The sequence below is a fragment of the Macrobrachium nipponense genome, chromosome 5 (assembly GCF_015104395.2).
Source record: "Macrobrachium nipponense isolate FS-2020 chromosome 5, ASM1510439v2, whole genome shotgun sequence".
NCBI classification, from domain to species: Eukaryota; Metazoa; Arthropoda; class Malacostraca; order Decapoda; family Palaemonidae; genus Macrobrachium; species Macrobrachium nipponense.
Genome location: NC_061107.1, coordinates 111,106,895 through 111,119,865, shown reverse-complemented (window position 1 = coordinate 111,119,865; position 12,971 = coordinate 111,106,895). Strand labels below are relative to the sequence as shown.

General features: G+C 35.3%; 1 protein-coding gene across 1 annotated transcript in view; it reads right to left on the bottom strand.

The window, feature by feature from the left end:
* Positions 1 to 311: 311 nt before the first annotated feature.
* LOC135215594 (gem-associated protein 2-like) overlaps positions 312 to 12,971 on the bottom strand; it is a 130,886-nt gene continuing 118,226 nt past the window's right edge. Inside the window, exon 7 of the mRNA XM_064250471.1 lies at positions 312 to 487. Within this exon, the coding sequence (XP_064106541.1) occupies positions 395 to 487 (93 nt within the window). The 3' untranslated portion in view covers positions 312 to 394. The remainder of the gene's footprint in view (positions 488 to 12,971) is intronic.

The window sequence follows — 12,971 nt, the reverse complement described above, 5'->3', positions numbered from 1 at the left end:
ATACAGATTTACTTCTTCCAGGAAATACTTAGGGTAATCCATTAACTTTTTCTATTGAAAAGATTCTGGAGAAGGGTGCTGTTTCAAAAGCATTCAATGTTAACTTTTTGTAAAATACTCTATAACAGCAGTCCAATAAAGCAGAAAGGATCAAAGTATAATAAAGCAAGAAAATATGGAAATCCTTTTCTGCAATACAAAAATATGTCTACCATGAAATTTCTTGAGTATAAAATTCAAACATTCTTATTACAAACTGATGATTTCTTTATAAAGGGAGATGACTGTGCAAAGATTATGAAATTAAAATGTAATCAGAAAATTTTTTATTACATTGATAACATACTGTAATCACTAATCCTAATACAGAACTTCACATCACATCATACGAATCTCATCCATCAGCAAGATCCTCTTGACTGAAATACCTAGCGACAATGCAGATTATAACATTGAGCTGTGGTAAATCAGGATGATCAGCAGAATCCTGAGAAAAAAAAATCACCTAATTAAAGCAATTATTTCACAAGTCACAACCTTCTAGTCATGCTAAAAATGTTGACTCAACTAGTATAATCTTTACCTTCCTCTAGCTATTAAAGCATAGTTGCCAAAGCAGTTATAAAAACTGAGTACAAAAATACACTGGTTATACTTTTGTATGCGCTTCTCCTGACTGAGAAAGTAGGAGGCAAAGGAAAAAACTGCATGTGAAACCTAGAAAACTTATGGCAACAAAAAAGGGATTTTGACGTAGGAAAAATCTATTTCTGGGCGAGGAAGTGTTCTATCCAATTCAGCACAAGTATCCTTATTTCCCCAACATCAATGATGGTGTATTTCACAGTTGAATTGCACTACTTATAGTAACCCAATTCTAGTTCCATACTTCCAGAGCATCTGAACAAAATACATTTAACTATTGGCAACACAAGCATGAACATAACAGAAACAACAGACTTAACCAGTTCAATAGATATTTCATACTTGAGTGTGCCACCTATAATAACCCACCTTTAATTAATATAACTCCAGAATAATAGAACAAATTATATTAACTGATGACACAAATCGTAAAAATAGAAACGGCAGAAATTTCATTCATAAAGGTAAGCAAAGACAAAGAATTTTTTGCTTCTGTATACAAAAATAATTCAGGTTGCGAAAGGGTGTACTGTAAAGTCCGAGATTCGCCCGGACAACTGAGAACAATTTTAAAACTCGTGCGCCGCTAACTCAGTAGACTCGCCACCATCCTCCCACTCTCCCATTGGTTCCTGATGCTAGTCACCGCCGTAAAATCCAGCTCTCCTACTGGTCAGCATCTATCCCATCATGCCTCTACGCAAAAACATCCTTTGGCCACTTTGTCGCATCAGCGTTATCGTACGCACGCGGAATTCGTTCGTTCACATATACGTATTTCGTTTGTTAACGCAAATTCATGTTAGTGATTTCGCTTTCTAGTACTTGTATACTTTATTGTGTTGTGTGTGAACTTAATTAACTTAATTAGCCATGGGTCCCACGGGAAGAAGAGAATGCTTTCTATGGAGACAAAGATGGAGATGATTAAGAAGTAAGAAGCTGGCATGCGGTTGAGTGTGATCGCTAAGGAATACAGCCGAAATCCGTCGACAACAGGCATCATCCTTAAGCAGAAGGAAGCCATCAAAGCAACTACACCTTCCAAGGGCATGACTATTTTGTCCAACAAGAGGAGCCACGTGCATGATGAGATGGAAAGGCTGCTTCTTCTATGGATTAAAGACAAAGAAATCGCTGGTGATACGATAACGGAGACGGCAATCTCCCACAAGGCCAGCGCTATTTTTGGTGATCTGATTGCCCAGGCTGAAGACAACAGAGGAGAAGGGATATCGACACCAACCCCAGACTTCAAGGCTTCTCGGGGGTAGTTTGATAAATTCCGTAAACGGACTGGCATCCATTCGGTGGTGCGGCATGGGGAGGCTGCCAGCTCAGACATGAAAGCGGCTGAAGCCTTTATTAAGACGTCCAACAAGATGACAATCAAGGAAGGCCACAGTTCTTGGCAAGTCTTCAACTGTGACAAGACTAGCCTTTTTTGGAAAAAAAAAATGCCTCGTCGGACATACATCACGGAGGAAGAGAAGAAAAGAAGCTACCCAGGCATAAGCATATGAAAGACAGGCTTACGCTCGCACTTTGTTCCAACGCCAGTGGGTATTGTAAGGTCAAGCCCATACTTGTCTATCATTACGAGACTCCTCGAGCCTTCAAGGCACACAAAGTGCTAAAGGAGAAACTTTCGGTGATGTGGAGGGCTAATGCGAAAGCCTGGGTAACGAGACTTGTTCACCGAGTGGGTAAATCTGTTTTAGCCCGACAGTGAAAAAATTCTTGGAAGAGAAGCGCCTCCCTCTGAAATGCCTACTGTTGTTGGACAATAGCCCTGTTCACCCTCCTGGCCTCGAGGAAGATATCCTATCGGAGTATTCTTTTATAAAGGTTCTTTATCTTCCGCCTAACACCACCCCTCTCCTCCAGCCCATGGACCAGCAGTGATATCGAACATCTTTTCAAGAGATGTTTCAACATCACCGATACCACAAATCTCACCTTGCGTGAATTTGGGAAGGAGCATTTCAATGTTTGTCATATGCATCCAACTCATCGATCAAGCTTGGCAGGAGGTTTCGAGGCAAACCTTGAATTCTTCGTGGAGAAAACTCTCACCTGATGCTGTATCCGCCCGAGACTTCGAGGGATTCAACGTGAGCGAAGCTGATGCAGATTCAGAAACTGTTGACGATCCTGAAACTGTCTCGCAACCAGATCTTGACGAGATCGTTGCGCTTGGACCTTCTCCAGGAGCACCAAGAGGAGCTTACGACGGATGACCTGAAGGAGTTGGAGGCCATGCAACAAAATGTCATTCAAGAAGAGTTCTCTAGCAGTGACGAGGAAGAGGAGGAGGACCCTATGACAACGGCAGAAATTAAGGATGCTCTAGCTGCTTTTCATAAAGTTCAATCATTTGTAAAAAAGACACGCCCCGAAAAGGGTTACACAGGTCGTATGATTGCGCAGTTCGATGACGTTTGCCCGAGTCGTTTCAGGAACATTGTGAAAAGCAGGCAGAAGCAATCTTCCTTGGATACTTATTTTTTAAAGAGGCCTTTAGTAGTAAGCAAACAGGAAGATCCAAGTGATACGAAAAAACAGAAAGTTGAAAGTTGTGAAGAAATTGAAATTTTGTAAAAAATGTAAAGTATAAAAAAGTAAAAAAAAAATGTAAAAATAAAAAGACAAAAAAAGAGAAATTTAATTTTAAGTTTTTTGTAAAGTTTAGTGTTAATGTTTTCTGTCATTTGTTAATGTGTTTCATAAAGTTTAGTGTTAAAGTTTTCTGCCATTTTTAAATGTGTCTTGTAAAGTTAAGTGCTCATGTTTTCTGCCATTTGTCCTCCTCTGTCGCCACTTTCAGAGATCGCCTCACTCGAAAAGTAAGGTTCCACACTACTACATATGTACGTACATGTATGTACAGTACTTCTTGTACCCTGCACACTAATTACAACTTTATTTACAGTTCCACAGTCATGGTTATGCTAGTCATTGAATGGTCCAAATTGTTGTATTTTGATTTATTTATTGGTCAATTTAGCTTTATTATAAAATTTATTGTGGTGTTTTTTTAGGGCTTGGAACGAATTAGGCAATTTACATGTAAAACGTGGTTCGAGATACAGAAAAATCAGGTTACGAAGGCCGCTTCTGAACGGATTAATTTCATATCCTGAGGCACTACTGAATATAAATATAAGCAATTTTTCTGGAAAGGTGCATACTAAATAGTACAAACATGAACATATTTCAAGGAACAATTGTTAGCTATTAAATAACTGTTCACTACAATTATACAGTGGTACCTGGATACGAAAGGCTTCAACTACGAAAAACTCGAGATACGAAAGCTGACACGAAAAATTTTACTGCTCTACATACGAAAAGTTTTCAGATAACGAAAGGTTGTTCTAGGAAAGTCCGAGATTCACCCGATAAAACAATTTTTGAAAACTCGTGCCGCGCGCCGCCATCTTAGTTCTAGTAGACTCGCCACCATCCTCCTGCTCTCCCATTGGTTCCTGATGCTAGCCAAGCCATGAGATCTTCTCCTATTGGACAGCATCCCTCCCATCATGCATCTTACATGGTGGCGTACCTTCGCTCGGCCACTTCGCACCCGAGACTTTATCCTACGTATGCGGCATTCGTTCGGTCCAACGATTTCGTTTAGTATCGTAAATTCGTTAGTGATTTCGTTGTGCTACTTTATCGTGTTGTGAGAACCTAATTAGTATATGTACTACATACATAACTTAATTACGTACAGTACATATTAGTTATGGGTCCCAAGAAAGTTGCTGAAGTTCACAGAAAGAAGAGAATGCTTTCTATGGAGACAAAAATGGAGATAATAAAAAAGTATGAAGCTGGCTTGCGGTTGAGTGTGATCGCTAGGGAATACGGCCAAAATCCGTCGACGATAGGCACCATCCTTAAACAGAAGGAAGCCATCAAAGCAGCTACACCTTCCAAGGGCGTGACTATTTTGTCCAACAAGAGGAGCCATGTGCATAATGAAATGGAAAGGCTGCTTCTTGTATGGATCGAGGACAAAGAAATTGATGGCGATACGATAACTGAGACGGCAATCTGCCAGAAGGCCAGCGCTATTTTCGGCGATTTGATTGCCCAAGCCGAAGACGACGGTGGAGAGGGGACATCAACGGCAACCCCAGAGTTCAAGGCTTCTCATGGGTGGTTCGAAAAATTCCGTAAACGGACTAGCATCCATTCGGTGGTGAAGAAATTGAAATTACGTAAAGTATAAAAAAGTAAAAAGAAATGTAAAAATCAAAAAAAGACAAAATAAATTTTATTTTAAGTTTTTTGTAAAGTTAAATGTTACAATTTTGTAAATGTGTTTTGTAAAGTTTAGTTTGTTTTTCTGACATTTTTTTGTTTCGTAAAGTTAAGTGTACGTATCTGCGGTTTGTCTTCCTCCTCATCTGCCGCAACTTTCGGAGATAGCCTCACTCGAAAGGTAAGCTTCCACATTTTACGTTACAGTAATAATATTTCTTGTACACTAACCCTCTTACGCCAAATGGACGTATTTTACGTCGACATTTTTTGTCTCCCGTGTGCCGACTGGACGTATTTTACGTCGACTTACAAAAGTTTTTTTTTAAAATTCGCGGAAAAATACTTATAGGCCTACCAGCCTAAAACTTTTGAATCACACGCCTTGGGGGATGCTGGGAGTTCACGGATCAAGGTGTTGTTTGTTTAAAATCCTTACGCCAGGCCGCGCAAGCGCGAATTTCTTTCTTGCCGCCCACTAAAAAAGTATCTGTGACACATCTCTGAAATTATTTCGTCACTTTGACATAATTTTTGTACCATTGTAAATTAGCCGTTACATGAAGTATTATATATGAAAATGTGCGCATTTTTATGTAGAATACAATAATAAAATACTCATGATTGTAGCTTTTATCAGTTTTGAGATATTTTCATATAAATAACGATAATTGCCAAAATTTCAACCTTCGGTCAACTTTGACTCTACCGAAATGGTCGAAAAACGCAATTGTAAGCTAAAACTCTTATATTTTAGTAATATTCAATCATTTACCTTAATTTTGCAACTAATTGAAAGTCTCTAGCACAATATTTCGATTTATGGTGAATTTATGAACAAACTTTTTTCTTACGTCCGCGCGGTAACTCTTCCGAAAAAAATCATACATGCGATTGTGGTAATGTTTGCACCATTTTAAAATTAGCCGTTATATAAAGTTTTATATATGGAAATGTGCGCACAATACAACTAAAAACAACCCATGGTTGTAGCTTTTATCAGTTTTGAGATATTTTCATATAAATAACGATAATTTCTAAAATTTCAACCTTCGGTCAAATTTGACTCTACCTAAATGGTCGAAAAACGCAATTGTAAGCTAAAACGCTTATATTGTAGTAATATTCAAGCATTTACCTTCATTTTGCAACAAATTGGATGTCTCTAGCACAATATTTCGATTTATGGTGGAATTTATGAAAAAAATAACATTTTCTTTACGTCCGTGCAGTACTCTTCCGAAAAAATCATACATGCGATTGTGGTAATGTTTGCACCATTTTAAATTAGCCGTTACATAAAGTTTTATATATGAAAATGTGCGCAATTTTATGTAGAATACAACAATAAATAATTGAAGGTTGTAGCTTTTCTCATTTCTGAAATATTTGCATATAAATCACGATAAATAGAAAAAAAACCACGTTCGGTTAACTTTGACTCTACCGAAATGGTCGAAAAACGCAATTGTAAGCTAAAACTCTTACAGTCTAGTAATATTCAGTCATTTATCTTCATCTTGAAACAAATTCGAAGTCTCTAGCAAAATATTTAGATTTATGGTGAATTAAAAAAAAAATCTTTCCTTCCCTCCGCGCGCGGATTCTCCGCCACAAATCTCCGAAATGCGTACGTACCATTCTCGGAATATTTGCTCTGTTTCATATTAGGCATTTCATAGAGTTTTATATATGAAAATGTGCGCAATTTCATGTAGAATAAAACGAAAAATATTTGAAGGTTGTAGCTTTTCTTATTTCCGAAATATTGCATATAAAACAAAAAATAAGGTATATAAATAAAAAAATTTCCTAGCATTCAGTCAACTTTAACTCGTCAGATATAATCAAAAACTGCAATTGTAAGCTAATACTTTTCCAGTATAGTAATATTCAATCATTTGTCTTCATTTTGAAAGAAATTGGAAGACTCTAGGACAATATTTAGATTTATGGTGAATTTTTGAAAAAAATATCTGTTTACGTCCGCGCGTTACGAATTCATGCATTATTTTGTGATAATATTTTCTCTGTGTTGCTTTTATCGTTTTACAATGTGTTATATACCAAAATGATCGCAATTTAGTGTAAATTACAACAAAAAAAAAAGTAACTTGTTACCTTTAACCGTTTTGCGCACAGCGCGATTTGAATACAATTATATATGAAATTTCGTTTTTGCGCTATCATATATCGCATTATTTATATATGATAATGAATAATTTTTTCATTTCTGATGGTTGCATACTAAACTTCAGCCAATGACAAAAAAGGGGAGGGGCCCCAAATGAACTCTTAATCTTGAAAACTAAGCGTGCTGTGATTTTTTGAAAAAAATATTTTTCCGCTTCCGCGCTCACTCTGAAACACCTCCGGCACACGGGAGACAATTTTTTTTTTTTTACAGCTTCGGCGTAAGAGGGTTAATATAAACTTTATTTACAGGTTTTGCATTTTCATTATTAACTCTTAAACGCCGAAGCGGTAAAAAAAAAAAATGTCTCCCGTGTGCCGGAGGTGTTTCAGAGTGAGCGCGGAAGCGGAAAAAATATGTTTTTCAAAAAATCACAGCGCGCTTAGTTTTCAAGATGAAGAGTTCATTTTTGGCTCCTTTTTTTTGTCATTGGCTGAAGTTTAGATGCAACCATCAGAAATGAAAAAAATTATCATTATCATATATAAATAATGCGATATATGACAGCGCAAAAACAAAATTTCATATATAATTGTATTCAAATCGCGCTGTGCGCAAAACGGTTAAAGGTTACAAGTTACTTTTTTTTCGTTGCAATGTACACTAAATTGTGATCATTTTGGTATATAACACATTGTAAAACGATAAAAGCAACACAGAGAAAATATTATCACAAAATAATGCATGAATTCGTAACGCGCGGACGTAAACACAAATAATTTTTTTAAAAATTTTTTTCAAAAATTCCACCAAATAAATAAATAAAATTGTCCTAGAGTACTTCCAATTTCTTTAAAAATGAAGACAAATGATTGAATATTACTATACTGTAAGAGTATTAGCTTAAAAATGCAGTTTTCGACCATATCTGACGAGTTAAAGTTGACCGAATGTCGATTTTTTTTATATATATATTTTTTATATGCAATTATTTCGGAAATAAGAAAAGCTACAACCTTCAAATATTTTTCGTTTTATTCTACATGAAATTGCGCACAATTTCAAATATAAAACTCTATGAAATGCCTAATATGAAACGGAGCAAATATTCCGAGAATGGGACGTACGCATTTCGGAGATTTGTGGCAAAGAATCCGCGCGCGGAGGGAAGGAAAGGTTTTTTTTTAAATTCACCATAAATCTAAATATTGTGCTAGAGACTTCGAATTTGTTTCAAGTTGAAGATAAATGACCGAATATTACTAGACTGTAAGAGTTTTAGCTTACAATTGCGTTTTTCGACCATTTCGGTAGAGTCAAAGTTGACCGAACGTGGTTTTTTTCTATTTATCGTGATTTATATGCAAATATTTCAAAAATGAGAAAAGCTACAACCTTCAATTATTTATTGTTGTATTCTACATGAAATTGCTCACATTTTCATATATAAAACTTTATGTAACGGCTAATTTAAAATGGTGCAAACATTACCACAATCGCACGTATGATTTTTTCGGAAGAGTTACCGCGCGGACGTAAAGAAAATGTTATTTTTTTTCATAAATTCACCATAAATCGAAATATTGTGCTAGAGACTTCCAATTTGTTGCAAAATGAAGGTAAATGCTTGAATATTACTAGAATATAAGCGTTTTAGCTTACAATTGCGTTTTTCGACCATTTCGGTAGAGTCAAATTTGACCGAAGGTTGAAAATTTGTCACTTATCATTTTTTATATGAAAATATTTCAAAATTGATAAAAGCTACAACCATGGGTTGTTTTTAGTTGTATTGTGCACATGAAATTGCGCACATTTTCATATATAAAACTTTATGTAACAGCTAATTTTAAAATGGTGCAAACATTACCACAATCGCATGTATGATTTATTTCGGAAGAGTTACCGCGCGGACGTAAGGAAAAAGTTTGTTCATAAATTCACCATAAATCGAAATATTGTGCTAGAGACTTTCAATTAGTTGCAGAATTAAGGTAAATGATTGAATATTACTAAAATATAAGAGTTTTAGCTTACAATTGCGTTTTTTGACCATTTCGGTAGAGTCAATGTTGACCAAAGGTTGAAATTTTGGCACTTATCGTTATTTATATAAAAATATCTCAAAACTGATGAAAGCTACAATCATGAGCATTTTTTAGTTGTATTCTACATACAAATGCGAACATTTCCATATATAATACTCCATGTAACGGCTAATTTAAAATGGTACAAAAATTATGTCAAAGTGACGAAATAATTTCAGAGATGTGTCACAGATACTTTTTAGTGCGGCAAGAAAGAAATTCGCGCTTGCGCGCCTGCGTAACGATTGTAAACAAAACAACACCTTGATCCGTGAACTCCCAGCATCCCCCAAGGCGCGTGATTCAAAATCTTTTGGCTGGTAGCCCAATAAGTATTTTTCCGCGAATTTAAAAAAAAAAATGTTTGAGTTGACGTATGGTACGTCCATTCAGCATACGGGAGACATTTTGACTCGACGTTTAATACGTCCATTCGGCGTTTAAGGGTTAAGTTACGTATTGAATGGTCCAAATTGTTGTAGTATTTCATTGTTTATAGGTCAATTTAGCTTTATTATGAAATTTACTGGGGTGTTTTTGGAGGGCTTGGAACGGATTAGCCATTTTACATGTAAAATGTGGTCCAAGATACGAAAAACTCATGATACGAAGGGCGCCTCGGAACAGATTAATTTCGTATCTCGAGGTACTACTGTATCACTGAACCAAACTTAAACTGCTACTTTCAAATCTAAGACCACATTTGGTATTGAATTCGCCAAAAGTTTCCTCTCAAAAAATATATGAGAACACTGACATCACTATGGATTAGCTTTTCTTCAAAAACTACTCTGTGATCTGAGGAAACTACCTTATGCAAGTATATATGAGCTACTGCAAATCATGCAGATCTTACCAAATAATTATAATACTAAGTGCTGATTTTTCTAATTAAATACTATTCAGAATATACAGTGCAAAATCTTTTTTCATATAGGGCACAATATATAGTGCTTAAACCAACTACTTGACTAAGCCATAAAAATTTAACATATGGAGAATGAAATGAAACCTAAAAAGGATCAGGGACAATATATGTAATATGAAAAGAATCAATATTGCTCATGCAATCCTAACTTCAATAGATCAAACATATCTATAACTAGACAGCAATATTGTGCTTTGTACAAAACATTACTACAAACCCAAACATGACAAGAGTAGGTCCAGAATTGCCAATTATATGTTTGTAGTTGTTTGGCTATTGAGGCACTTTCCATAACAGATACGTACTATCTCACTATTCACAAAATGCTGGATTCCACTTACCTATGTTTTATCTTGCTAGGAATTGGTAAGTTAGGGAAAAGGACACCCTTTGAGAAACGGCGAGTTACAAATCAGTGTTTCCTGTGACACTGTACATAAGAGTTATTTCTTAAAACAGCGTTTACTTATTTTGGATTTTTACCACATACGTACTACGATATAGGAGACAATACAAATCTAATCAAAATAAGTTAAATAAGTTCTGTGGGAACGAAATAGAAGAAATAAAGAATAAAAACAGGTGTTGAAAGTGCCACTCTACCAACACACTATTCATTTTATGTCTGTTTCCTGCCCTTTCCACCTTAGGTCAACTTCTAATCACCTCACCTTTATTCCTATCTGCATCAAGATACTACCGCATAATTTTATAAGTTTTTCATTTGTGATGACATACTACATATAGTTAAAAAATCACAAACACATTGGGAATGCAAATGTGTGAAAAAAATACACCTCGAAGTTATCAAGAGATAGATTTGAACAAAGTTAGCAAGGGTATGCCACACCACAACTATGTACAAGGGAATGTCTCATTTACCTTTCCATCTCAGGAAGCTATGGATTTGAGGGATTGTAACAGTTACAAGGATAACTAGCAAGTCTAATAACTGTAGACTACGTATACTCTTGGTACTTGAAATAAATGAAAAGGTGAAAATTTCTAAATAAATCAATAGCAAATATTTTGTAAAAACAGGAAATATTAGACAAATTACATGACAACAATTAATGAGAATGATATCCTAAATACTGATATCTCCTGTGATAGGACATGGAAGATAAGAGGGAATATCTTAAATAATGGCGTGTTGTAGATTTAACGCCACTGAGCAAATTTTGTAAAATATGAAAAGAAAATAACTGAAGAGGCTTATGTTTGGAGAACTCTTCATGTTAAAGAATGCACAATAACCTACGAAGAAGGTTCATCAGGATGGAGCCAGGAAGAGCAACAAATGTTTGGAGAGTCTGAATCCCTGGAATTCAGGTACAGTGGAACCTCGGTTTTGTACATAATCCGTTCCAGAACCTCCAACGAAAACCAGAATATACGAAAACCCCTTAAAATATTAAAAAATATATAATTTATTGGGAATAAACAGTTTTACATACAGAAAACAATGAGAAATAAATATAAATGATTAATGAAATGACTAAATAAACACTTAACCCTCTTACGCCGACTGGACGTATTTTACGTCGACATTTTTTGTCTCCCGTGTGCCGACTGGACGTATTTTACGTCGACATTTTTTGTCTCCCGTGTGCCGACTGGACGTATTTTACGTCGACTTACAAAAGTTTTTTTTAAAATTCGCGGAAAAATACTTATAGGCCTACCAGCCTAAAACTTTTGAATCACGCGCCTTGGGGGATGCTGGGAGTTCACGGATCAAGGTGTTGTTTTGTTTACAATCGTTACGCAGGCGCACAAGCGCGAATTTCTTTCTTGCCGCACTAAAAAGTATCTGTGACACATCTCGGAAATTATTTCGTCACTTTGACATAATTTTTGTACCATTGTAAATTAGCCGTTACATGAAGTATTATATATGAAAATATGCGCATTTTTATTTAGAATACAACAATAAAATACTCATGATTGTAGCTTTTATCAGTTTTGAGATATTTTCATATAAATAACAAAAATTGCCAAAATTTCAACCCTCAGTCAAATTTGACTCTACCGAAATGGTCGAAAAACGCAATTGTAAGCTAAAACTCTTATATTTTAGTAATATTCAATTATTTACCTTAATTTTGCAACTAATTGGAAGTCTCTAGCACAATATTTCGATTTATGGTGAATTTATGAAAAACCTTTTTCCTTATGTCCGCGCGGTAACTCTTCCGAAAAAAATCATACATGCGATTGTGGTAATGTTTGCACCATTTTAAAATTAGCCGTTATATAAAGTTTTATATATGGAAATGTGCGCAATTTCATGCAAAATACAACTAAAAACAACTCATGGTTGTAGCTTTTATCAGTTTTGAGATATTTTCATATAAATAACGATAATTGCCAAAATTTCAACCTTCGGTCAAATTTGACTCTACCTAAATGGTCGAAAAACGCAATTGTAAGCTAAAACGCTTATATTCTAGTAATATTCAAGCATTTACCTTCATTTTGCAACAAATTGGAAGTCTCTAGCACAATATTTCGATTTGTGGTGAATTTATGAAAAAAATAACATTTTCTTTACGTCCGCGCGGTAACTCTTCCGAAAAAATCATACGTGCGATTGTGGTAATGTTGCACCATTTTAAATTAGCCGTTACATAAAGTTTTATATATGAAAATGTGCGCAATTTTATGTAGAATACAACAAAAAATAATTGAAGGTTGTAGCTTTTCTCATTTTTGAAATATTTGCATATAAATCACGATAAATAGAAAAAAAACCACGTTCGGTCAACTTTGAACTCTACCGAAATGGTCGAAAAAAACGCAATGTAAGCTAAAACTCTTACAGTCTAGTAATATTCAGTCATTTATCTTCATCTTGAAACAAATTCGAAGTCTTTAGCAAAATATTTAGATTTATGGTGAATTTAAA